A 27336-nucleotide genomic window follows, 5' to 3' on the forward strand; every position below is an offset into this window, starting at 1 on the left:
TACTCCAATACAATCCACCCCACTACCTCAAACCACCAGAACCCACTCCACCTTATTCCGCCCCACTCCATGATTACGGTCCATGGGGTGGGATCCCCTGGGCCTTCAATGGTTCGGCGAGGGGAGCTATGCAGACCCCTCCCTTTTATGAATACAATCCTGGGGGTGGCCTCCCCTAGGCATAAACTTAATAAATGTGGCCTAGCCAACTTTTTTTTCTTTTGCAGGCTCACTGCATTTTCTTTCAATTTATTTATTTGATTATTCATTCTTTGGCCAAGGGGGTACAGGGAATCCCCACCCTGCTATCTTTTACACTGCAGAACAGGGGACTAAGTCCCTGAGCTCTGTAACTGCTGCCAGCAGCATTTTTCACGTGTTGCTGACAGCCAATCAGAACGCTCGATCCCGCAAGAATCTGAGCCTTGCGAGAGCAAGATGGCTCAGGGGAAATAAAGCTCCTTGGGCCAATCAGAATGCTCATTTTCAAACTGGTCTCTCGTGGACACAACCGTCCAGATATGCAATTATTTTTTAACCTTAATTTATCAAAAACTACTGAATAGATTTATACCAAATCACAAAAGGCACAATCTGCAGATCAAGATCTAGCTTTCTGCCAAATTTGATGTCATTCCGTTCAGCAGTTTTTGCAGTAGTCCATCTTAAAGAAGTCTAAGGAAAATGTATGGGGACTTTGTGTTTTGGGACCCTTGATGGGTCAACCCAAAACTTTCCACAAACTAGTCAAAAAGTAGCACCTTTTTGTAAAGTTTTGTGAAGATTCGTCAAACAGTGACAAAGTTATGAGCAACACAAAAAACGTTTTTCACATGGAAAAGCAATCCTAACTACAAGTACCTAGCGGAAACCGCCACTAGGTATTGCTTGACTTTGTCTGAAGCACATACCGGTGGAAGGTTGCAAGGTGCAACCTCTCACAACAACCATTTAGTAGCTGCTGTACTTGTATTTATGTACTTATAATGCAGTCAGTAAATCCTCCACCTTCATTTACAGAAGTAGCGGACGATCCACCAATCCGCTGGAGACATTGGTTTGACGCTTTTTGAACGTATATGGGGCATTAGGAGCTTCTACGTTCAGCCCCGAGAGGAAAAAAGATATTGTTGCCCTCATTAGGATTTGTGGGCAGAGCTGTCTTCAAACATCTCCTTGATCCTGAAGACCAAGATGGTAATGGTTTAGATGAATACCAAGTGACTATCAGGTAATTAGAAATCCGGTTTGATGGTCTGGCGCCAGGAAAGATGGCGGCTGGTTAACACCACTCCGTTTCGAGACTCAAAGACTTTTATGTTGACGGGAGGCGATAGCGCCCTGTCACCTACAAAATTATTAGGACTTTCCTCATGAGTGTCGCTGTACTTCTGTGACACTTCTTGCAGCTGCGGTAAGCCCGTATAACACATAATTTTACTTAAAATGTGCAGCGCATCTCTGTGACTGGATTCGGAGCCTCCATTTTGCATTCCTGATATGCTCAGCGCGTTATCGGCAGCGCTGCGTTTTCTCTTCCTGTCAGAGGCATGCTGTAACTCTGGTTATTCTTTGATGGATTTTCGCTCCATTATTCCTGATGCCATTGATGTCTTTGTTGCCTCCCGATCTCTGTGACACTTCTTGCAGCCACGGTAAGCCCGTATAATGCCTGAAATGTGCAGCGTGTCTCGGTGACTGGATTCGCGGCTGACATTTTACACTCCTGACCTACTCAGCACGTTGTCGGCACCGCTGTATATTCTCTCATGTCAGAGGCATGCCATTAATCTAGTCAATTCTACGGTGGATTTTCACTTCATTATTTGTTACTCTCTTCTACAAATGTCATTTATCCTGGATTTACAGATGTCGTCTATTTTTGAACTTTCCTAATGTTTTTCATTACTCTCCATGCGACCATTTGTGAAACATTGTTAAAGCTATAGTTCTTCGGGAGTAGATGATCCTTTAACAACATTTATTCCTTCCTCTTTGCTACTCAAACAACAACGTTATCAGTGCAACTATCTTGCAAACTCTACCCAGCTCTTCCCTCCTATTGTGACACACATGTCTATGGGGAGAATTAAATCCAGTAGAGGTGTGGATTCTACATCCATCCCATTTCCAATCCCTAAATCCACTACAATACACACCTCAAACCCCTTTTCGGTACTGCAAAGCGACATGGGGGAATCAGAACAAGCCACACCTTCCCATTTTACAGACGCAACAACCACTTTGCCCTCATTTACTACTCCTCTCCCACATTCCTCGACGCCAAATGGGAAAAATGTATCTAAAGTGCCTTGCTCTTCTGTATTATCATCTACTAAAAGAATTAAAAAGGATCCTCCTTCACTGACCACATCCCCACCGTCAACTTCTTTAGAATTGCTTTTAGACGAGATCAGAGCACTTAAACCCCATATGGAGGAAACAAACATACGCCTGCAAGCCCTAGAGGATAAATGGTCCACTCTGGATAACAAAATTAAGTTAATGGAACACCAAATAGAATCTTTACAAATATCCTCTAAACTAATTAACCCTATGAAAACAGAAATCTTACAACTGCAGAAGCAAGTGGAAAATCTCAAAAACCGAAATAAATTTAACAACCTACATATTTATGGTCTAGCTGAAGGATTGGAAGGCTACAATTCCATTTCTTTTTTTCAATCTTTTTTTGCCACAGACTCTCGAATTTCCAGAATCTCCAACGTTAAACATACAACGAGCACACAGACTTGGTCGTCCTCCTCAGAATTCATCTATCCATCGTAATCCAAGAGGCATAATATTATATTTTTTAGAATATACAGGTTTGTTGAAAGTCCTACAAGCAGTCAAAACCAAACGTCTCATCTCATGGCAAGGTTCCCAGTTATTCTTTTCACAGGACTATGCGAAAGTCACAGCAGACAAAAGGAAAGGTTTCTTAGCCATGCGTCCAGCTCTACGTAATTTGTATGCCAGATTTGGACTACTCCACCCATGCCTCTTTAAAGTGACTTATAAAAATAACAACAACCTACGAAGATCCAGTCTTGCTTCAACAATTTCTTGATGGCTGTAGAGAAAACTCCATGAAGTTTGCAGGATCGTCTTCTATTTGAAGTTTTCTCCTCTCTTACAAAAGATAATTGTAATTTTACAATGTTCCTATGATATATTCTGATTAGCTAATCTCCTTATGTATCCTCCCACCAGGTGCCGTTTCCCTGCTTCACCCATTGTTGTATAGTCCGTTTTGAATTGATGCCCTCCTCGTGATTTCTCCCGGAGTTTTGTGACTGGCTGTTCGTCTTCCCCCTGTGGCCCCAGCACCCTCCACACATGTTTGAGTCTTTGGTATGTTTTATTGTTTCGTCTGTCTATTCTCTCTTTCTTTTCTTCTACCCTTTCTTTTTCCTGTTTTTCCTTTTCTTCTCTCCTTTATTCCTTCTATTTCAATATTCTCCATTCATATAGTGTTTCCTTACTATTGGAGTGCTTGTTTTTCATTTTTCTAGATATTGCAAGTTCTCTATTGTATCCTTGTTTTGCTGTAATAGTATACAATGTTTTATTCTTATTTTATACAGTTAATTAATGACGTTACGTGTTATTTCCGGGAATGTTAAAGGTTTGGGTACGCCTATTAAAAGGCAAAGAGTGCTTACCCACTTGTCTAGTCTTAAATCAGATATTGTGTTTTTACGAGAATCCCACTTAGTTGCTTCAGACATTCTCAAACTCAAACTGGGAAATGTCTTTTCCTCTCCAGGTACTAGCAAAAGAAATGTAACTGTGATTCTCTGTCATAAGAGACTTAATGTTTCTCTTCTCTCTCAAGACTCAGGTGACAAAGGACATTGCTTAATTGTCCACCTTAAAGTCAATAATATACCTATTACTTTGTTTAATGTATATGCTCCTACGAAACCCGATGGTCATTTTTGGCCAAATATTTCTACCTTTTTGATGTCTATTTCTACACCATATGTTATTTTTGGTGGTGATTGTAACTTAATTATTGATCCCTACATTAACCGTACATCCAAAACACCTTTTGTTTCTTCTCCAATGCATCAACATTTTACCACCCTGATGTTCCATAGATCTCTAGTTGACTCCTGGAGATTCTGTAACCCACAACTCCGTGACTACACCTTTTTCTCCCACACTCACCTATCACAATCACGCATTGATTATTTATTTGTCTCTAAAGCACTAACACAATCTATATTGCAAGCACATATTGGTTCTATATTGATTTCAGACCATGCTCCTGTAATGTTAGACTTCTTTAAGCGTAATATGTCTTCTGTGTCATCCTTCTCGCTTGTCTGGGACACTTTTAAAGCCTAGACTTTATTATCTCATATGTTTCCCAAAAGAAACACCAAAATTCCCGAAAAGCAAATTAAATTCTTAACAATACTAAATTACTAGAGTCACTCTATACCGTAACTAACTCTCAGGCCAATCTTAATAATCTTATTAGGGGAGAAATTTAGGTATAATAAGTTATCCACGGAAAATGCTTCTGCGTATCTGCTCCAAGGTAGTGCTCATTAGTATGGCAGCCAGAACAAAGCGGGCAAACTCTTGCCTCATATCTCATGATTAAGAAAAACTGTACTAACATTGACTATATTTTAAACTCCAACTCTTCTCCAGTAACTAAAAATTAAGAGATTTTGGAATAATTAAAAAAATACTATACCTCTCTTTATACCCCTGAAACTGTTCCAGACTCTATAGACATACAAAATTATCTTACCTTGATAAAAAACAGTTTTTATCGGATATTGATTTCTCGTCATTGGAGCGTGATATTTCTATAAAAGATATTTCTTATGCATTAAAGCTTCTCAAAACAGGGAAGGCACCTGGTCCAAATGGATTCCCTGTGGAATTTTATTCCTATTTCTCCAAATCCCTTCTTCCTTATCATCTTTCTTTATTCTCACACTTCATTTCCTCTAATTCTTCCAGTGGTACCTTTCAAGACGCTCTTATCTGCCTAATCCCTAAAGAAGGGAAAGACCCTCAGCTTTGTAAAAACTACAGGCCAATAGCATTAGTTAACTCTGATTACAAATTATTTGCCAAAATTCTTGCTCTTCGCCTAGAACCCCTTTTACAATCCATTATTTGTAAAGAACAATCTGGCTTCATTAAGGGACAAAATATCTCAGATAATAACAGAACTTTCTTTAATATATTGCACAAATCTAATAAATACTCTCATTCACTTGCAGCTATTTCTCTAGATGCAGAAAAAGCTTTTGACCGTATGGATTGGTCATTTATTTTCCACACATTATCCTGGTTTGGCTTTGGTCCCAAGTTTATCTCTTATATTTACTTATTATATACCTCAACCAAAGCGTCCATCTTTGCCAATGGTTCCATTTCTAAATCCTTCATTCTACAGAGAGGTGTCAATCAAGGTTGTCCCCTTTCCCTCTTCTATTTATTCTCACTCTAGAACCCTTTCTTGCTAAAATTAAACAAAACCCTAAAATACATGGCTTCCAACACGATAAACTTCATGTTAAAATGAGGGTCTATGCAGACGATATTCTGCTGTATATGTCTAAACCAGTATAATCTATCCCAGCTTTCACTGCAGAGGTCAATGCTTTCTCTTTAATTTGTGAATATAAACTGAATCATGATAAATGTGAAGTTCTCCCTCTTAATATTTTATGTTTTAAGTAAGATTTTGCCTCCACTAATTTCTCATGGAATCCCAAAAGAATAAATATTTAGGTCTCTGGTTTGCTCCCTATGTCAAACAGACTTTATCCCTAAACAAGACTCATGTCCTCTCCACATTATCTACATTTATTTCTAAATGGCATCCTCTATATTTATCTTGGTGCCACATTATCTACATTTATTTCTAAATGGCATCCTCTATATTTATCTTGGTGGGGCAGACTTGACACTATCAAAATGATGCTCGCCCCTGTTATTTTTTTTATGATCGCTGCTATCCCTCTCAGCTTTCCTTCTTACTTTTTCAAAATAATTAATTATATTTTATCTGTCTTTTTATGGAATAAAAAGAAATCACGCCTGTTCCTGACCATGCTCAAATGCCCTAAATCACAAGGTGGAGTCAACTTCCCTGACTTCCAACTTTACCACAATGCTTTTCTTCTTAAACAGCTTTCTAAATCCTTAAACCAATCCATATCCAAACCCTCTCCACTGTGGAAAGACATCAAACTTTCTTTCCTGTCTCCCTTCTCTTTCAGCGAATCCCTTACATGCACTCACAAGACCCGATATTTATCTTCACCTATTCATAAAACTTTCACTCTTTTTTGATTTCACATCTTTCATGTAAAGATCAATTTCTTAACTCCTCCATCTGGAACAATCGCCTCCTTAAAATTAACAAACCCATCTTTTGGAAAACTTGGCGGGACAAAGGTCTGCTTTGGATTTATCAACTTTACTCAAATTATACTTTTCTTACTTTTTCTGAAGCACAATCTCTTTGCAAAGTGCCAAAATCATTTTCTGCCAAATTTAAGATATTGATTCAAAATCTATCTCCTTCCTTATCTTCAATATCCTCTACACCACCTCCTTAAGTACCTCACCGTAATATTCTCCCCATTTTAAGTGCCCAACCTAACGCCTCATCTATATATAAATCCCTCAACGCACTCCCCGAATGCAGGACTAAAACTAACATAGAACTCCAGTGGGAACGTGATTTCCACACAACATGGTCCACTGCTTTTTGGGATTATTTATGGCTAAAATTCCGCAAGACTTCAAGATCAGCAAGTGCAACACAAACACTTTTCTTTATATATAATCGACTTATGTTTACCCCAATGTCCTTACATAAATTTAATTTCACATTTTTCCCAAATTTCTGGTCATGTAACATTACTCATGCTTATTTAAACCATATGCTTTTCTCTTGTCCTTCCCCTCATCAATTCTGGGTGAAGATATGGTCTCAGATCAATATAATCTTTTACACTCACTTCTCTTTTTCACCTATCGACATCTTTCTAGGTACATTATCTGAACACTGGCACTCACTTTCTTGTAACATGGATGTTGTTGATTAATTAATTGAAATTGCTTTTCAACAAATAACAAAAAATTGGAAACAATCCATACAACTTTCTTTTCAAGCTTGGTGGTATATTGTTTGCTATAACCATCGACTTGATCCTGCATATGTCTCCCCTATGTTTTTACTTCTGAAAAGAGAACATATATGGTCCCCTGTATCTGTTTTCTTAGACACGCCAGCACAAACATCTGCCCAACATCATCCCCTACTTGGAGAGGTCCCCAAACCACCATAAATCATTTTTTAATGATTTCTTATGTACTTATTTACCTACTTTGTTATATAATTTCTTTACCCTTTTTCCCTTTTAAATGCATTATTACTGCTATTATTCCTTAAAATGTTGATATCTTTTTATACTGTATTGAGCTCTCCTCCTTCCATATTGCATATTGAACCATGTTATTATTGTACCTTCTCCCCCTTTTCTTCTGCTTCCTTTCTTTCCACAGTTATTATAATCTTTTTTCTATATGCAACTACTTTGACTTTTCTTAAGTTCTCTTTTTCTATTATATGACGTTAGCTCAATTGTTGTTAACTAACATTTTGTTACTTTATTTGATAGTGTATACTTGGTTGCATCTTTTCCAAAATAAGGTTTTCTATTTAAACCAACAACAAAAAATCAGGTTTGATGTGCAACCTAGCTTACTACTTTTAAGGCATAAATTCTTCAAAAAAGTACAGATGCAGAATGAAGATATTGAAACGTATATTTCAGCATTAAGAAGACTAGCATCAAAATACCAGTTTAAGAATTTTACTGATCAAATATTTAGAGATCAGATTGTAACACAATGTGTGAATAGAGGGACACAACAACAACAACTACTTATTTTGAGTAATCTCACTTTCGAGGAAACTTTAAAGACAGCAAAATCTATGGAAATTTCACAAAACTCTTTTAAAGAATTAAATGATAAACACACCGAATATGTGGTAGCAGTTCTAAAGAAGTATGAGAAAAGTTATAAACCACATAATGCATACTTTTTCAAACTAAAGAATATATCTTTTAGGTGAGGTTTCCCCCTCATGTAAAAGGGGGAAAGCCATGTCTAGCTAAGAATGTTGTGTGCAGAACTTGTGGCAAAACAGGGCATTTTTCAAAGGTGTATCAAAGTAAACAAATGAAGTAAAAACTGTAGAGGTAATGAATTATGATCAAGTAAAATCTGAAGAGTATCTACATGTGTGTGATGATGTTTAAAATATGATTGTAGTAGTGAGGGATGTAGATTTGAGATGCGGGGATCCCAGTGAATGTATTAATCCATGTGTTGATGCCATGGTTTGGAAAAAAAGTCCTGCATTTGCTAGTGGATTCTGGTGCTCACATTACCATGATCACGGAATAATTGGCAAGCTAGTGAGGTGATATGGAAATCCAACCACCTAATCGTGCCCCGGTTTCCTATGAATGAAGAAAACTGATATGCCTGGGTTTTTTGAGGACATGCTGGAGTTCAGGGAATGGAAACGTGAAGCCAATATATATGTTGCAAATAAGGATTGAACATATTGGGATGGTTTCACCAAGGATTGTCTGACAAGGTGCAACGGAACAGCTCTCTGTAGTTAAGTCTAAGAATACATTGAAGCATTAGTAACTAAATTCCCAGCAGTTTTTACAAGTAGTCTAGGTAAGATTGGGGGGTTCAAACATCTTATCAAATTCAAGGTAGGGGCCATACCCGTAAAGCAAAAGCGGCACAGTATATCATTCACTGTAAGGTCTGATTCGCAACAGGAGCTAGACAAAATGTTAGAGCAAATGGTTATTGAACCAGTGGAATCAACGTTATGGCTTTCTCCTTTGAATCGTATCATGGAGGAGGTCTGGTGAACTTAAAAGTAAGCGTCAATTTGAGCTCTTTGAATAAGGAGGTGCGGATTGATTCTCATCCGCTTCCCAAAATTAATAAACATCTCTGTGAATTGAAAGGTGCTGAATGGTTTAACAAAAATGATGTAGCGCCAACTTGTCACCAGGTGGAGCTAGATCCTTCCTCACGTCATTTCATAGTATTTATAGCACTGAGTGGCATGTTCCAATTCTGTTGTATGCCATTTCGGCTGGCATCTGCTGCAATGGCTTTTCAGAGGAATATGAATCATTTGTTAAAAGGAGTTAAAGGCAGAGTAGTGTTTCAGGATGACATTCTCACATTTGCCACGGATAGGCAAGCTCATGATTTCATCCTGAACAAAGTGTTAAAGGTTTTCAAGGAGTATTGTGTTGTAGGCAAAAGCAACAAATGTGAATTTTGGAAACAAGATGTGGAATTCTTGGGGCACCTTGAGTCTAGAGATGGTGGAAATCAACACCCAGATTTGGTCAAGGCTATTGTTGATGCCCAGGCAACTGAGGATAAGGATGGTCTGAGAACATTTTTTGCGTAATGTGAATTTTATGCCAACTTTATGTCTGATCATGCCAACTGTATGAAAAAAACTATCTAATATGTTTTTTTTTTAATTGAATTTCTCAAGGGATGTATAACGTCAAAAGACTTTTGAGCGGGTCAAAAAGCAAATAACCACTGCCCCAACGTTGAAACCCTATAATCCAGCGCTGCCATGCAAAGTCACTGTTGATGCTTCAATGTATAGCTTGTGAGCAGTAGTTTCCCATAATTGTAAGAGTGAAGAAGTAACAGTAAGTTTTGCATTCAAAGTTCTCAAGGAGGCTGAACTCAATTATTCTGTCATAGAGAAGGAATTGCATGCCTGTTGATGGGCGGTTGAAAAGTTTCATCCATTTTTGTGGGGCAGGAAATTTGTACTTCAAAGGTACCATAAGCTATTGGTATGCATAATAGGTGAAGGTAAAATAAAGGAAGCTACACCCAGAATAGCCAGGTTATCCACCAAGATGTTACAATATCAGTTTTAAATAGAACAACTTTCAGGAATAAAAAACCAAGAGGGCAGATTTGCTGTTAAAATTTCAAGTGGAAGGAAAGGAAGATCTGGATGATGATGATATGGAAGATTATTTTGTAGCAGTGGTAGACTTAGAATCAGCTAGTGCCTGCTCTAAGGACCAGTGGTGAGATGCTCTGAGACATGATATGTAAGTCATGAAGGTGATTAAGCAAGTTAAGGGTGATCGACCTAAGGAAAAGATGCTGCATTCAGGCCTTCAGCCATACAGCAAGGTTGCTAATGAACTGTTAACTGAAGATTTTAATGAAATGTGAACGAGTCATTCAGCTGGTGTTGGTACGGAGAGGACTCATAAAGGGCATTAGGTTGATAAGATAATTGGAGAATATGTCATATGTGACAGTTGTGAAAAGGGTGTGAAAACTGCTGCTCCTCCTTTACATCCTATTCAATGGCCTGATAGAGCAAGGGCAATGTGGGAATAAATTTGGTAGGCCCTTTTCAGTGTCTGCCTCCATAGTTTCGGTATGCTTTGGTCATGATGGACTATCATAGTAAATGGCCTGAAGTAAAGTTTGTCTCTGAACCCAATTCAAATAAGATAAGTTAGTTTCTTGAAGGAGATTTTTGCCAGAGACGTTTGTCCAAATTTCATGATTTGTGATAATGGTTTCCAATTTGTTAGCTCTGTGGTTGAAGATTTCCTGAGCTCAGTGGGCAGGAAACACTTGAAGAGTTCTCTATATCACCCCTAGACAAATGGTCAAGTCGAGCGCATGAATCGGTGCAATGATGGATGCTGTGTGGTCCATGCAGTGGTTCTACTGCACGAAGCCGCATTCAGTTACTAAGGTTTTACTGTTTGACTTGTTGCAGGGGCATAGACCAGCTTTGAAACTGGTACCTGGGTGAATGTACTGGTGGGTTAAGACAGAGAAGTGTTTGGAGTATTTGCAGAACATTGCCCGTGGGTATGTGGGTGTGTCACAAGTAAATTTGAAGGCATATTTTGACAATAAGAGTTGGTGATGTTATTTGTGTCTGGAAACCAGGGTATGTGAAATGTTGTGTTCCTGTATGTGTTGAAAAGGTGTGTGGGAATGCTGTACACGTTGCAGGAGGTGAGTGGTGGAATATGAAAAGAGTGATCAGAGTACGAGAGAGGGTGATGGAAAGGAAAGATAAAGAAAATGGTAAAGGAACAGAGGTGAAGGAAGGAAGTTCTGACATAATTGATAACCTTGTCTCTTTACGCACTAATAATCGTGTTCGTAGTGACCCTGTTAGATTTCAATAATCTGGTGTTTTAGCCCTTACATGTAATTGCACTGTTACGTATTGATGACCTTGTGATATAGCTCTTCTATGTTATCTGTTCATTCATTTAAAGCTTAAAATATAGATGAATATTTTTTTTTATGTTAGTTAGGTAAGCATATGTTTCCAGTATAGTTGTTTATGTAAGTGCATGGAAAAGAAAGTGTGTTTATTTATGTCCTTTCAACCTTGTTATTATCTTCTGTTAGTTCTTGTTTGTTTCTAAAAGAAAAGGGATAGTGTTATGGTCTAGTGACTGCAATGTATTAGAAGATTCTGGGTTAGCATTCTAGAAGTGTGTGGTGTGGGTTAGATTGTTGGGATTCAAACTGGAGAAGGAGTGGAGGGAACTGGGAAAAAAGGTGTTCTTTTTCTGGAGCTAATGTATTAAAGCTGAATTCGACACCTAGATGTGTCTTGGCGTCTTCTGTGGACCACTACAGATGGGCATCTTACTTTACATTTAAAAAACAAAGCTTAATGTGATGTTATAGTTAGGAATTGCAACAATATCTTACCCTACATTTAAAAAACCCTTGGAAATTTCCTAAAAAATACAAAGATTTAAGGAACATTATAGTTAGGTGAGAATGGCAGTTAAAACATAACATAACATTTTAAACTAACAAACCCACTGAAATTCATCAGTTATAGTAAATATAGCCTGTGCCCTAAACTAACTATATGTAGAGTCTTCACCATGCACTGCTAATTACCTCATATATTACTTCACTGATGACATGTTCTATGACTTCATTGAGAACATCACTGCAACATCTGAAATGACATCATGATGACAACACTGTCCATGGTGGGGGCGTGAGTTAGAGTTACTTTTGAACATGAGCGAGAGTTACTTGGGGTAACTATATCTGGTGAAATTTAGAGGTTTTATTAGTTTAAAATATAACTCACATTTTCACCTAACTATAATGTCCCTTTAATATACATGACAAAACTTTGGAACAGGTAAGTGGGATGGTTCTAAAAAAAGAAAAATTAGGGAATGCTTTTATCTCATTGAGTTCTATTAAAGTCGAGGCAATGTCAGTCAGGAAGCAGCTAACATTAAGCCATTTTTGGCTTACAAAATTAGCAACATACAGCTTGAGTCACGCCTATTGGCATGTATGCTTTATTTTTATTTTTTTCAGTGAATCTATTTATATATATGTAAAATTTAAAGCATTTTTGTGTTTGAAATGGTATTTGATAACTGACATTTTCACTTAACTATAATGTCTCTTAAACCTTTTTCAATAAATATATAATGCATGTGTGTATATATATCTTAAGATAAGGTTAAAAGAACGTTATAGTTAAGTGAAAGTGTCAGTTAACTTATATCATTTTAAACACATAAAACATTGATGTTCACCAGTTATAATTTACTGAGAACTAAAACTTGTGCCACTGTCAAGCACTGCTTATGACCTCACATATTACATCCCTCATGTTCACTGACATCATTGATGACATCAAACGTATCATAGATGACACTATCCAATGATTGTGACAGTTTGAAATCTGGTGAATTTCAGTGTTTTTTTTCAGAATGGTATTTTTTAACTGACACTTTCACCTAACTATAACGCTACTTTAACCTTTGTTTTTTTCAGTTAGTTTCTAAGTTTTAAAAAAAACTTTTAACATAAAATAAGAAAATATTGTCATCCCGAACTGTAACGTCATTGGCCAGTGGTGGACAGCTATGTACCCATCTCGACCGGGGTCACCCAAACCCGGCCGTGCGCGGCCAGACAATGAGAGTGCTCATCACAATATAAATGGGCGTCATTTTAAATAATGCAGATCGACTGGCTTTGTCTAGGGATGGCAACATCAATATACAAGGCAAGCCTATTGCCTTTGTCAAGGGTCACTACATTGTTATATCAAGGCAAACCTATTGCTTTCTCAAGGGGTGACCACATCATTATATGAAGGCAAGACTATTGGCTTTGTCAACGGGTGACCATAGTAGTATACAAGGAAAACCTATTGGCTTTGTCAAGAGGGCACCATATAACCAGTTTAGCTGTTAGACATTTCTGCACTGCCATCTAGTGACTATTGTTCTACGCATATTCATTACTACGTATTTGATACCACCACTTTAGTTTAAAGCTTAAACGGATCTAAAACAATTTATTGCAATGCCCCTATCTTTTTTAATGACACCTGATGACCCACCCATTGAGAGGGAAGACTGGATAGAAAGCTTTGAAAACTATCTTCAGGCTTTTGACGGTATGGTGTTTTCTACTATCAAGAAAAAAGGTATGTTGCTTGCCTCCTTGGGTAAAGATGGCCAGAATGTATTCAAATACCTTCCACCAGTATATGATGACTACGGAAACTAAATAGAGGATGTGTATAAGGAAGCTAAACTGCGCCTCCAAACCAGATTTGCCAAGTCAGTGAAAATGGCAATGCGCCAACATAAATTCTACACTCAGCCACAACGTTCGTCTGAGTCGGTCGATGACTTTGTAGTCAGACTAGGGGAATTGGCTGCTAAATGTCAATTTAGTCAGATGACAGAAGAATTGATATGAGATCAGTTAACTGTGCAGTGTAGCAGCAAGAAGATGCAGGATCACTTGTGGGCAGCCAGTAGTCCTCCATTAAATGATGCCATCACCATAGCTAAGGTGGTGAAGGAATCAGAGAAATGCATGTGTGAAATGCAAAAGAGTGGAGCAGAAAACAACAACACCTCTGATGTAGCTGAGGTAGACGACAAATCAGACTTGGTGAATGCTGTAAAAGAAAAACTTTCTACATGAGGATAAACAGCAACAAAACAAGTGGTCTGAGACCTTGTGGAGTATCGAATTCCATGGGGAAGGGGTCATCTCGGTTGTGTCACAGATTCCGGAGCAGTTATCTCTTGGGAGATTCAAAGAACTGTTTTGCAATTGGAAAAGACTGTGGAAAAGACTGTCACAAGTTTGGGGGAAAAGGACATGAATGAACTGATTCTGATGCTGTCTGGGGGAAGGGAGTATTTTTCTAAACTTGATTTAAGGAGTACTTTCCATCAAGTGAAGCTTCTCCTAGACTGCAAGCATCTCACTTCTTTTATCACTACGTAGAGCTTTTGTCAATTTATTAGACTCCCCTTTGGGTTGTCCTCAGCAGCAGGCATTTTTCAAAGGATAATATCAAACTTGCTTTCGGGGTCAACAATGTTGTTTTCTTTCAAGATGACGTACTAGTTTTTGGAGACAATAATGCTTAACAACAAAACATTGGGTGAGGTGTTGTCTCGCATTACTAAGGCTGGTGTGACATTGCAGTAAGAAAAGTGTGTTTTGTCTGTTGCAGGAACTGGAGTACTTGGGTTATCTCATTATCAGGGAGGGGGTCAAGCCAAAGGTGAATTTGGTGAGCACAATTATAAACGTGGAAGTGCCAACTGACTGGGACAAACTGCAGTCTTTTATGGGTGTTGTGGAATATTATTCAAAATTTGTGTAAGATTTCGCCCATATGATGGAAGCTTCGAGAGTGTTGTTAAGAAAGGGTAAGAATTCAATTGGGATGAGGAACAGCATTGAGAGTTCTCTCTCATTAAGGATAACATTGTCTATGAAGGTACCCTAGTGCTGTTTCAGACAGGCTTAAAAGTTATCATTACAGTAGATGCAGTGCAGTTGGGATTGGTGTATTATTGTTGCAAATGCATGGGAGAGTGGAGAGGACAGCAGCATTCGCTTCTCGCTCATTGTCTGGCGTGGAGAAGAATTGTAGGGTTGAATACATTCCAGGGTGAAAGCACAAGGCCACAGATTGCTTATCAAGACTTCCTGACAAAGTGGCGGAAAAGTGTGATTTGTATATGGAGGAGGTGGTCATGAATTATGTCACGGAAGGACTGGAGAGTTGTGTGTCCATGGAGGATTGGATAAGAACATTGGAGCAGGACGACACCTTTAAAGGGGTTTTGAAGTCGATTAAAGGTGAGGTGAGGAGAGAAAGAGAGAGAGTACTTTGTCAGATATGGTTAAACCATTTCAGAAGGTGGTGGATGACCTGCCCGTTCTGGGCGATGGTCTGGTGATGAGAGGGGAGAGGTTTGTGCCACCGTATGAGATAAGATCCAAGATTGTACATTTGGCAGTGGGTTTAAGTGGCATGAAAGTGGAACAGCATTCAGAGGCAAGTGTGGTGTGGGAGAAAGCTTGCTTGGACCATTTATATTTCTTCCTGAACAGGAGATGTTTGCTGCTGTGATGGTGGACACCAAATCTAAATGGGTGGATGTTGTGTTTATAAGGTGTATCAGCACTAGGTCTACCGTAGCAGTCTTGGGAGAAATGTTCATAAGGGGAGGTATTCCTCAGGTTGGTGATGGGTATCACGGAGTTAGCATGCAGTGTGGGGTTGTCAATTCAGGACGCGATTAAAGACATGTTGTGAGCTTAATGCACCACGGCGATTACTAGAATAGGGAAGACGCCATATGAAATGATGCATGGTAGACAGTCAGGGACCAAATTGGTGCCTTGGTGGGTGCATTATAATGGTTCCAAGAAATTGGTTTTGGGACAATAGAGAACAAGCGGAGATAAATCATCAATGTTGGGGAGTGGGCTAAGGTCAGACCTGGAGGTGTTGGGAGGGAGCTGTTCAAGTTTCTTGGGCCCCATATAGTGAAGGCTGTTGGTGGCGATTAGGTCAAATTATAGAACTGTCAAACTTGGAATCTGAGGTGAGTTGCTCTGTATCAAAGACCGGGAGAGGCAAAGGTGAAGCCCAGCAGTGGAGAGAATTGTTCCTCTTGTATGCTTTTGGGAAGTGGTGATTTCCTAACTGGACAAGGCGTTAGGAGTATGGAAGTGCCCAAGAATGATGATGGTGGTAACTTGGGGATTCATGCAGAAAGGGTGGAAGTGCCCAAGAGTGCTGATGGTTCTAATTTGGGGATTCAGGCAGAAAAGGTGGTGAGGTCAAGGAGACTACCTGAATACTTGGGGGACTATGTTTGAGGATGAGGTGTTGAGTTTGTTTGGGGCCAGGGGGTTTTCGGTTTTGTTCAGTGGTTCATTTTGTTTGTTCTGTGTATATGTTGGTGCGTATTGTTTCTGTGATAAGCGTATTTGTCTTGTGTTCGTTTTGTCGGGAAGGGAGGGGATGTGTTGTATTCAGCTCATTGAATACTACACAACGAGATGCTGGGGAATTTTCTATACAATGTCTTTGTGATATCTGTGCATTCTATTGTTTGAATACTGCACTTTGGCTGCTGGCTGTGCCTGGCCTGGCTTCATGTTGGGGTTTTCCTCTGATGGAATAAAACTCACCACAAGGAATTGATGTGAGGACATTATCTTTATTTACAACACAATTATATAAGAATCACCAACAGAGAGGCTTTGCTTCTACCCAGATGTTGGGAGCCAGGCCATTCTGCATGGCTTTGCTATTGTTAGGCAGGACAGGCAGTCTCAGAGAGGGGGTGGAATTGCCATCATTTTCAAAAAAGACCTTCAATGCACCCTCTCCAAACGTTCTAAGTCAGAGAGGCATTCTCTTTGTCTTTGACCATCACACACAACTTCATTGTGTCAGGAGCCTTGATCTACTGTCATCCAGGTCCTCTGTCCAATTTTTCCACCTCATTGGCAGACTCTCTCTCCCCTTTAGCCTTCTTCTATTCCAATATGCTAGTGGTAGTCAATTTCAACATCCATTTTGACAATGCTATTTGTCCAACAGTTAAAGCATTAGTAGGAGATCTGGGGCGTGTTCAACTCCCCAATTAGTTCTCGCACCTACCCACTAACTAGGGCATACCCTTAGCCCCGTTTTTTCCAATCTTACCTACTTTGAAAACCGGCCATCTCTCCCAATGACCTGGTTAGATCATTTCAAGATCCCTAGCCATATATTTTATGATAAGGTGTCAGCGAGACATGTTCTCAACTAAACAGGAGCGCAGCAGTGGGCTAAAGTGACTCCAGAGAGGTTTAAGCAATCTCTCGAGAACTGCTGTACCACTTTGGACAATTGTGTAGATAAGGTCAGCGCACAACTGGGCGACTAGATTAGAGAAGTACTTGACCAAATTGCCCCCTAGTAAAGCAAGTACCACACTGATAAAAGCTTTCTGCAGGATGGTTCAAAGATGAAATGCTTAATCTTGAGAAGAAGTGCAAGCACCTTGAGCACCTTTGGCGTAAAGCTTATGATCCATCTTGCAAAGTGGACTATAAGGCGGCATTAAAAACGTATTACAAGCTTATTAGTCACTCTCGCCATGATTATTATGTCAAGAAAATTCAATCCACCAATAACACCTCACGGTAAAATCTTTTTGATTGTTAAATGACTTATTTTGCTGTCCCCAGTCTCACCTTCCTTACTTCCGTCAGTGGAGAGCTGTAACGATTTGGCTTCCTTTTTCTCTGAAAAGGTGGAGAACATTTATGCCTCCTTTCGTGCTAAAGCTAGAAACCACCCATGCCTGGATACCTGGTTTGAATATTCAGCTGACAGATCTAGGTTCCTATACTTTATTCCCACTCAACCGGAAGAGCTGACATCGCAAAGCTCTGCCATCAAATCTGGCTCTCCATTGTATCTAGTATCAACTTCCATCTTAGAGCACGGATATAAGACAATCCAACTGGTCCTGTGTGAACTTCTGAACTACTCTCTGTTGTCTGGCTTTGTTCCCAATCATTGGAAATAGGCTATGGCGTTTCCACTTTTAAAAAAAATGTATTTGAATACTCTGAGCCGGAAAACTATTGGCCCATAGCACTGCTACCGCTCTTCCCTGAGACGGCAAGGAAGCACATGAATGGGAAGCTCTCTAATTTCTTGGAGGATAACGATCTTCTCCATAGGGCACAATCAGGCATTCACCCTTCATCCAGCACTGAATCGGCCCTGCTACTAGCATCTGACTCAGTTCGCCAGATTCTGACCGATGGCATTACCGCTGCAATCTTAATGTTACAACTTAGTGCCACTTTCAACACCGTATCACATAACATCTTGATCTAGAGACTCTGGAGCTGCAGTGTGGGTGGTGTAGCGCTGCTCTGGCTTACATCGTTTCTGCAGGGCGAATCATTTCAGTTCGTCCAAATACCTTTCCACTCAAAGAATCGCCCCTTGCAGCAAGGAGTGCCCCAGGGTTCGTCACCGAGTTTAACCTTATTCAATATCTACATTCACCCTCTGGCTGAGATCATTGGGTGCTATGGGCGCACCATCATCTCATACATGGATGACACGCAACTTGTCATCACTCTGTCTCAGAATAACAAACATATGGCCTCTCCCCTTTGTCTATGCTTGTGAGAGGTACCTGCCTGGATCGCCTCAAACTATCTAAAACAATGCAGAGAAGATGGAGGTGCTGGTCCTGGGTAAACACCGCAACATCTGGTCCAAGGCCTGGTGACCCGAGAGTCTGATTCCTCTACTCTCTCCTTGGCCCAAGGTTAAAAATCTAGACATCTGGTTTGATAATAAACTATCTTTCGAAGCCATTAGCAGGGAAATGCTTCTGGATGCTGAAAGCTCTAAATAAATTTCTCCATCTTCTAGCAGAGTCTGCTCAAAAAAACTGTGATCCAAGCCCTGGTTATATCCAGGCTAGACTACTGCAATGTTCTCTAGCTAGGCATTTCGCAATCTCGCCTGAGTAGGATCCAACAGGTTCTGAATGCCGCAGCACTTGTACTGCTCAACCTGCCCAAGTGAGTCTCTGTTGGAACTACACTTAGGAAATTACACTGGCTTACGGTGAGGCAGAGAATCACCTTCAAAGCGCTCTACTATTGCTATAAGGCTCTATCCTTCCACGGTCCATGCTGTATCCGGATGATTTTATCATCCAGAACCCTGAGATCTGTTGAAGAGAAAATGGTTGTCATCCCAAAATTTAAAAAAGTCAGAAATGGAGGCAGTTCCTTTGGCTACCACGCGCCTAAAGTCTGGAATTCTCTTACCCTTGCTTTCCGGCAGGCTACATCTGAAACTCTTTTCAGGAAAAAATAAAAACATCAGTTTTGGGGTTTGGTTGAGAACTGGTTCAATAAGGTGGGTAAACACTTTTCTTGAGTAAGGATCTGGTAAAACAAAGTATGCCACGTAGACAGGTTATGTAGAAAACGGTTATATGTTTATTCTTCGAGTTGTATCTTCAGTTACAGAAAGATGGTAAGCTTCATGTAATGCCTCACCAGGAGCATGGGCTGAGCAGACTCCTCGCTGCTCAGCCCATATCCTCCAACGTAATCTTCTTCAAGCACAAACATTCTCAGTGTTCTAATGACTGCACCACTGGCTGAGCAGCAAGGCAGAGATCAACAATGGGGAGGACGCATTAGATTAGCAAGAAGATTATAACAGGATCCTATCACTGGGCCGCTTCGCAAGAAGTAACTATGCGCTCTTCAAATCTTATTATTATTATAATAACGTTAAATTCCAATAAATTCCTGGAAAGTATTTTGTAGAAAAAATCATTTACTTAAGAGAAATCAGGAACAGAAGCTCACAGGTAAGCAGGTACAGGTCTAGTGACCGGAATCGAGAATCCCTAACATCAGAACCATCTAGAATTACAGGGAATTCCACATAAGATTTAAAGGCACAGACAAAACTAAAATGAAAGATTATACAGAGAATACAACACATCCTCCGCCTTAACAATTAAACATAGTCCTTCATTCTGCTGGGAGGCTTGATCTCCAGACGGTCAGTTTTTATTCTTGAAGAAATGGAGTCAGGTTCCTTAGAAAGGTTGGATTTACGAACAGAAGGAACAGGAGGCAAACGACATTTGGCAACACGTCTAACATTCCAAATTCTCCTATCCTGTGTCATAACAGTGTTGAAATTTACTTTAATAGGAAGTATGAACTTACTTTAAGCTTTACTTCCTCCAAATCATCACTAAAAAATTCTTTTGACATTTTATTTTTTATCCACCAAGAACATAGCTTAGAAACTGTCTCTCTACCTCTAAGCAAACGGAAAGGACTCAAATTAGTTGTAGTATGTGGAGTTATGCGGTACGCCCACAATTTTTCCCTCAGAACAATTTTCCAATCTCTACCTGATTTTTTAGCCATTTCAACACCATCCTTAAGCACTCGATTGAACCTCTCAACCTGACCATTACCCTGAGGTTCATAGAGAGCTGTAGTATGATGCTTAATGTTATGCAGTGCTAAAAAACTTTGCATCTCATGAGATTTGAGTTGCACTCCATTGTCGGTTACAAGAACTTCTGGTACACCTTCCCTAGCAAAAATTTCTCTAAAAAAATCAATGATGGTTGGAGTGGTAGCATAATGAACAAATTTGACCTCAGGCCACTTGATATTCAACGATTACCAAAGCAAAGCGAGAATTTTGAGGCAGAGAATTGAATGACCCAGATATGTCAAAATAAATCTTTTGCCACGGGGAATCTGGCCATGGCACTGGTTTAAGAGGAGCGGGAAAAGTTCTCAGCATTTTATCACTATTGATACATTGGAAACATTCTCTCACAGTTCTATCCACAGTTTTATCCGGCCCTGGCCACCAAAAACTAGATCTTATCAACCTCTTCATGGACGACATCCCGGGATGCCCCTCATGTGCAAGTTTAAGGATAACATCTCGCATTAACTCGGGAGGAACACATTTCCCGTTTTTGAAAATTAGATCATTCTCTACCGTAAGTTCAGAAGAAACTTGCAAAAATGACTGAAGTTCAGGAGGGACACTTCCACTATTGGGCCATCCTGTAAGAATGAAACTCTTAAGAAGGTTCCAAGTTTTGTCAGAAATTACACTTTGATTCCACAGAGTTTCTGAAAACAAATTTATACACAGGACAGATCACAAACCACTTGTATCTATCCCATCCTCGTGGCCAAAAATAATGTTAAATTCCAATAAATTCCTGGAAAGTATTTTGTAGAAAAAATCATTTAATTAAGAGAAATTAGGATAAGAAGCTCACAGGTAAGCAGGTACAGGTCTAGTGACCGGAATCGAGAATCCCTATCATCAGAACCATCTAGAATTATAGGGAATTCCACATAAGATTTAAAGGCACAGACAAAACTAAGATGAAAAATTATACAGAGAATACAACACATTATTATTAGGAGTACATGTTTTGATTGGGCAGAAGTTGTGTGCTTCCACAAAAAAAAGTGCTTGCCCTCCTCACAGCTGTAATCATTTTTTCTGGGGCACACACATGATATTGTTATACTATTAAAGTGTCTTAGATAACTAGATAATGTATGCTGCTTATCTCTGGCAGCAGCATAGGCGGGAGGAGGGCTGTCATTAACCTGCATGGATTTTTAGGTCTGGCTTGACAGTGCAACTGTCACCTGAACACTTAACCTACACATTTATTATACAGTCCCTTGTTTCCACTCAAATACATTTTCATTCTCATGCTAGTTGCTTGTAATGCTTCACATTACCATATAATATTCACTCATAGGCTGACCTATTGGCATTGGCAATGCTTACATGAACATGTATTACAAAGGTGTCATGTTCTCTCCAAAGGCAATATTTATTGTATTGTGTGCTGTTTTGCTCATTGTTATTGTGATGTATTCTGCAAAACGCTAAACCACTCGGGACAGGGTGTTGATGCGCTATACTAAGGTCAAAGAAAAAAGAAATACGCGTTTAGTTGGTGCGCATCCCCTGCAGTCACGGCCTCTGTCCCTTACGGTGAATTCATTTTTCAACCGTCTTGGCAGAGATTATATAGCCATGGACTAGAGATAATAACATCACTGATTACTTACAGAGGTTCCACGTTGAAAATATATATGTCGATTTATTCATATAACTTGCAAAATAAGTGCTAAATCATTGTCGAGGCACTATCGACTTAAGCCTCTAAGGGAAGTGAATGAAGCTCACGGCCTGATTAACTAAGGAAGCTATAATGTGCTTGAGGGGGAAGCTATGTTATAACTCTTATACTAGCCCTCAACGTCTGCAAATCTATAACAATAAATGCTGTAGGAAAGTTGTCATTTCATTACACTAATCCTTTAGGGGTTCCGGAGTAGCGTGCCACTCGCCGACAAAGCACTTCAACACCCCATCAGGGGTTACAAGCGCTATATATATATATATATATATATATATATATTCACTGAAAAAACCATAGGTTTCACACATGTTATAGTTAGCGGAAATTTTACTGATAAAAAACCAATGAAATTCCCCCGTTATAGTTAGTGCAGGCAACTATAACTCACGCGACCGCAATCCTCTGCTGATGCTAATACTGTATTTAGACACTTATTTGCCCATGTCTTCTTCCATACATTTTTAGCTATACATATATTACAAATATTTTTTTTTCATAAAGACACATATGTCATCAGCAGAAGATTGCGGTCGCGTGAGTTATAGTTGCCTGCACTAACTATAACGGGGGAATTTCATTGGTTTTTTATCAGTAAAATTTCCGCTAACTATAACATGTGTGAAACCTATGGTTTTTTCAGTGAATTTGTACGGTTTTTTAAATGCTAAGTTACTTTACGCCATTCGTGGCGTGCGCGCCCACTTAACGCAGTTCGTTCCGTGCGCGCACGGTGCGCTTCGCGCACCGTGCGCGCACAGTGAGCACGCGGTGCGCTTCGCGCACCGCGCGCCCACTTTACGCAGTTAGTGCCGTGCACGCACGGTGGGCACGCGGTGCGATGACAAAGCAAGAAAGCACGTCAACAAATCTGTTTCTGCTTTCCTCCGTGACTATGGTATGGGTGCCATTTACCACAACAACTTGCGTTATGACATGCAAGACATTTATAGAGGAGATGGTGTGCACTTCAATGATGAAGGGAACAGAGTCTTCCTCTTGAACCTTAGACTCTGCATCGGTACTTACTTGTAGGTACCACTAAAAAATCATTTCATAAACACAACGGCTCTTTTTAGAGCCCCCTAATATCTAAACACTTAAATCTGATTTTCATTTTTTTTTTTTTTTTTTCCTACCGTACGCTTACCGTAAGCTTACCGTACGCGTACCCCGTGATTTTTTTAAAAATCAATAAATGTTTTCTTTGTACTTTTCTGTCCTTCTTTGACCCCCTTACAAATGTTAAGGGGTCTGTAACTCTCCTCATTGCCCCCTTTCCTTGTTTTCACTCTTTTTTTTCAGAGTGAAATACACAAAATGGCGGCCGCCGCTTCCTGGTTTCGGCCGATTCGAATGTTTACTAAGATCTAAGAGCCAATCAGAATCGCGCTCGCGCACGCCACCGTACGCTTACCGTAAGCGTACGGTAAGCGTACCGTAAGCGGGCTCAGATATATATATTGATTTAAAGGCTATTTTCTCAGAATCTACTGAACAGATTTACACCAAACCTACAAAAGGCACTTCCTTGACCTAGGGACTACCTCTCTGCCAAATTTTGAGTAATTCTGTTCAGCCGTTCGGGCTGTAGCTCGTTCTAAAGGTCCTATGGAAAAATGCATGGGAAAAACGCGTTTTGGGACCCCCCTTTTATCTCAGCCCCCGCTTGACGGATCCCCCCGAGACTTTCAGGGTAGGAGCGGAGCGTAGCGCCCCACCTATTTTGAGAAATTCGCGAGGATTCGTCGACCGGCGCCAAAGTTATTCAAAATAGAATGTTGAGGTTTTCCTATGGAAACGTGGTCCTAACTATAACTACCTACTGGCGACCGCCAGTAGGTAATATATATATATATATATACAAACCTTTTTCCCTTTTCTATCCCTCCGCTACCCTTCTCAATTCAAATAACTTACTAACAGATCCACCACTCAAATTACTTTCATATTTCACTATACTAAATCACCACTAATCCTTTACTGGGTTCCGGAGTAGCGTGCTACTCGCCAAAAAAGTGCTTCAATACCCAATCGGGGGTAACAAGCAATATATATATGCAATCCTTCTTCCCTCTTCTATCCCTCCGCTATCCTTCTCAAACCAAATAACTGACTAACATATCCACCACTCAAATTACTTTCATATTTTGCCATACTAATTCACCACTAATTCTTATTGGTTTCCGGAGTAGCATACTGCTCGCCAAAAAAGTGCTTCAACACCTCATCAGGGGTAACAAGCGCTATATAAATGCAAACCTTTTTCCCCTCTTCTATATCTCCGCTATCCTTCTCAATCCAAAAAACTGATTAATATCCACCACTCAAATTGCTTTCATATTTCACTATACTAATTCACCACTAATCCTTTATGGGTTCAGGAGTAGCGTGCTACTCCCCGAAAAAAGCACTTCAACACCCCATCAGGGGTAACAAGCGCTATATAAATGCAAACCTTTTTCTCTCTTCTATCCGCCGCTATACTTCTGAATCCAAATTAGTGACTAACCTATCCACTACTCAAATTACTTTCATATTTCACTATACTAATTCAACACTAATCCTTTATGGGTTCTTGAGTAGCGTGCTACTCACCAAAAAAGCGCTTCGACGCCAAGACAGGGGTAGAAAGCACTATATAAACGCAAATTAAATACAATTGCCAACATGGTCAAAATCAGTGTCGTAGCTAGTGTGTCATCGGTCCTAGTGTAAAGAAGGAAATTGCCCCGGCTGTTTGAATGATAAAATATAGCAATAATCATGGTTCATTGGGCCCCTGAAACCCCTGGGCCTCGGTGCCAATGCACTTGCTCCACCAATGGAAACCACGTCGCTGTGGTCCAGCATGTTCAGACTGACGTCACAGTCGCGGTCTAGGGGGTCCTGCAGAGCTCTCACATTACCTGAGACCTGGGCAGGGTTGTGGTGCACCTGCCGGGCCAGCAGCACCCGGACCAAATTGGCCAACGTGTACAGCAGGTCGGGATCGCACAGCTTCAGCACCAGCAGCACGTAGTTGGCCTTGGTCCAGTAGGAGCACGTCCGGAACCAGTCCCAGGTGTCTGCCATGAAGCGTTCCAGGCGACTCCGGTCGAGCGCCCGGTTGGAACTGGCGCTGCCCGCGTCGCCCAGCAAGCTTGGATTGATGCGGGACCTTGAGTAGGTGAAGTCCTTGCCGAGAGTGGGATGCAGCAGCTTCTCGGCATAAGCCAGCAGGTCGGCGCTATCGAGGCGCCTCATCAACCCCGCCGCAAAGCGCCTCCTAGATACCTCTCCGGCCCGCAGCAGCCACTCCCTGGTGAGCGCCGCCCTGCTGGACAGTACGCAGGTCTCGCACGACTGGCAGACGCTGACCCGGGACACATCGCTCCTGCAGCGCAAGTCAGGTGCCGTGTCCAGCCGGAACTCCAGGCTCTCCATAGCGCCCAGAACAGCGCTTTTCATCCTGGCCACAAGTATTGTAAAGCCAAAACAATAGTCAGCATTAAGAGAAACGCGATTTTCATCTCCCTTGTTTTAGGTGAACAGGCGCCTCGCGGGCTGCGAGGACTGTCCCCAGAACATCCCACTTAAAGAACCGAAGTAATGAGGTTTTCATCGATAGGTCAACTTTTTTTCTTTAGAGTAAACCTGCTCAGATTTTCCATGGCTTGCCACGGCGGCTTCTGTTGGTGGAACTCGGGCTTTATTGTATAGAACTCCTAGGAGACAGAAGGCGCTACCGCGCACCACCGAGAAGACGCGCACAAGAGTCCTTACCGTAAGTATTGTAGGACGCGCGAATAATACATTTCCACAAAAGGTTGTCAGAGTTCATACATCTCCGGTAACTACTGGTAATGTAAATGCATACAACTGAAAGAATAGACCTGTGCTCTCTGAATTTGTTTCCGTAACCACAACTTAGCTGGAAAGACAAAGGAGCTAAGATAAGAACGGCATGGGAGGCCAGCGTCATCGATCTGAGAGCTAAAAGGCATGCAACAATAGCTTATCAACCCCACATGTCACTGGAGTCACTGTATGAAGCAAATCAGATTCTTGCAGGGGAGTTTTAGAGTGGAAAGCCCCCACCAAAGAAAACATGTTGCAAAAATAGACTCGTAAGAGTGTATTGCAATGGATTTTTTTTATATATATATGTTCGAATAATTGCCATAGGTTTTTTATACACTTAGAATGGGAGGTAACAAAAGATTCCCATGCTTTACAGACCCTCATGGTACCTTCTCGGGAAGGAAAAGGCCCTTGCGGTATGTTGACGGACATGCCCCGCTGACCTAGGCCAGTCCCCCGGTAATGAAGTCTGTCTGTTTAGAGTGAACGGGGCACACCGCATACTACCCTTCGAAGGTAAGATGCTACTGCCCTTACCTGGAGTTAAGTGACTAAAGCAAAATGATGGCAGGATGCTCGCTTTTGTGTTCAGTAAAATCAGTAATGTAAACAGGTTTTTACCTGTGTGACAGATGTGGGGCCCACTGCCCCCCCACTCCAAAGTTCCTGTACTTAACTCACGCTTGGCCTGTCTGTGTGCAGTAGTGGACAGTGCCTGACACTTGCAGGGCTCGAGTCGGGGGTACACGCAGGTACACGACGTCCCCCCACTCTTTTCACAGTGTGGACGCCGCCCTCCCTGGCAAGAAGCTGGGCCCCACAGAATTAAACTGAACGTGTCCCAGTTTAATTTTCAGACACCGGGACACGTTCAGCACGTGAAGTCATGAGGTCATTTGAATATTGTCAGTCCCCCCCACATCTTTTTATAGGACTTGTGCCCTGGATACTTGTGTGTGCATGCTGGTACAGTGCGTGATACTTGCGTGCATGTGGTGGGTTGCATGTGAGTGCTTGTGAATGGTATATACCTTGGAGGCCTGTGGGTTCCATTTTGGTGGCGAGAGAGGTGATGAATGCAATGTTGTGCCCTTGGGTAACGTAAGTGGTGCTCATGCAAAGCACTCCAATACCTTCGAGTCGAGTTTGTGCTATACAAGTCTGCAAAAAAAACACAGACAGGAGATGGATGTTGCTAAAATTTCTGATGGCTCGGGTGTGACACACACTCAAGGGAGAGGAGCACCACCAAACTCCACTGGACCGACCATCGCTGCATCCACTTCACCTTCCGGAAACCCACCACGCACCACCACACACA

General features: G+C 40.8%; 1 protein-coding gene across 1 annotated transcript in view; it reads right to left on the reverse strand.

The window, feature by feature from the left end:
- The window catches only part of LOC146809950 (F-box and WD repeat domain containing protein 10B-like), a 203845-nt gene extending 178004 nt beyond the window's left edge, over positions 1–25841 (reverse strand). The window contains exon 1 of the mRNA XM_085616809.1: positions 25082–25841. Within this exon, the coding sequence (XP_085472935.1) occupies positions 25082–25622 (541 nt within the window). The 5' untranslated portion in view covers positions 25623–25841. The remainder of the gene's footprint in view (positions 1–25081) is intronic.
- Between the last annotated feature and the right edge of the window lie 1495 nt (positions 25842–27336).

This window comes from Triturus cristatus, chromosome 7, assembly GCF_964204655.1.
Source record: "Triturus cristatus chromosome 7, aTriCri1.1, whole genome shotgun sequence".
NCBI classification, from domain to species: domain Eukaryota; kingdom Metazoa; phylum Chordata; class Amphibia; order Caudata; family Salamandridae; genus Triturus; species Triturus cristatus.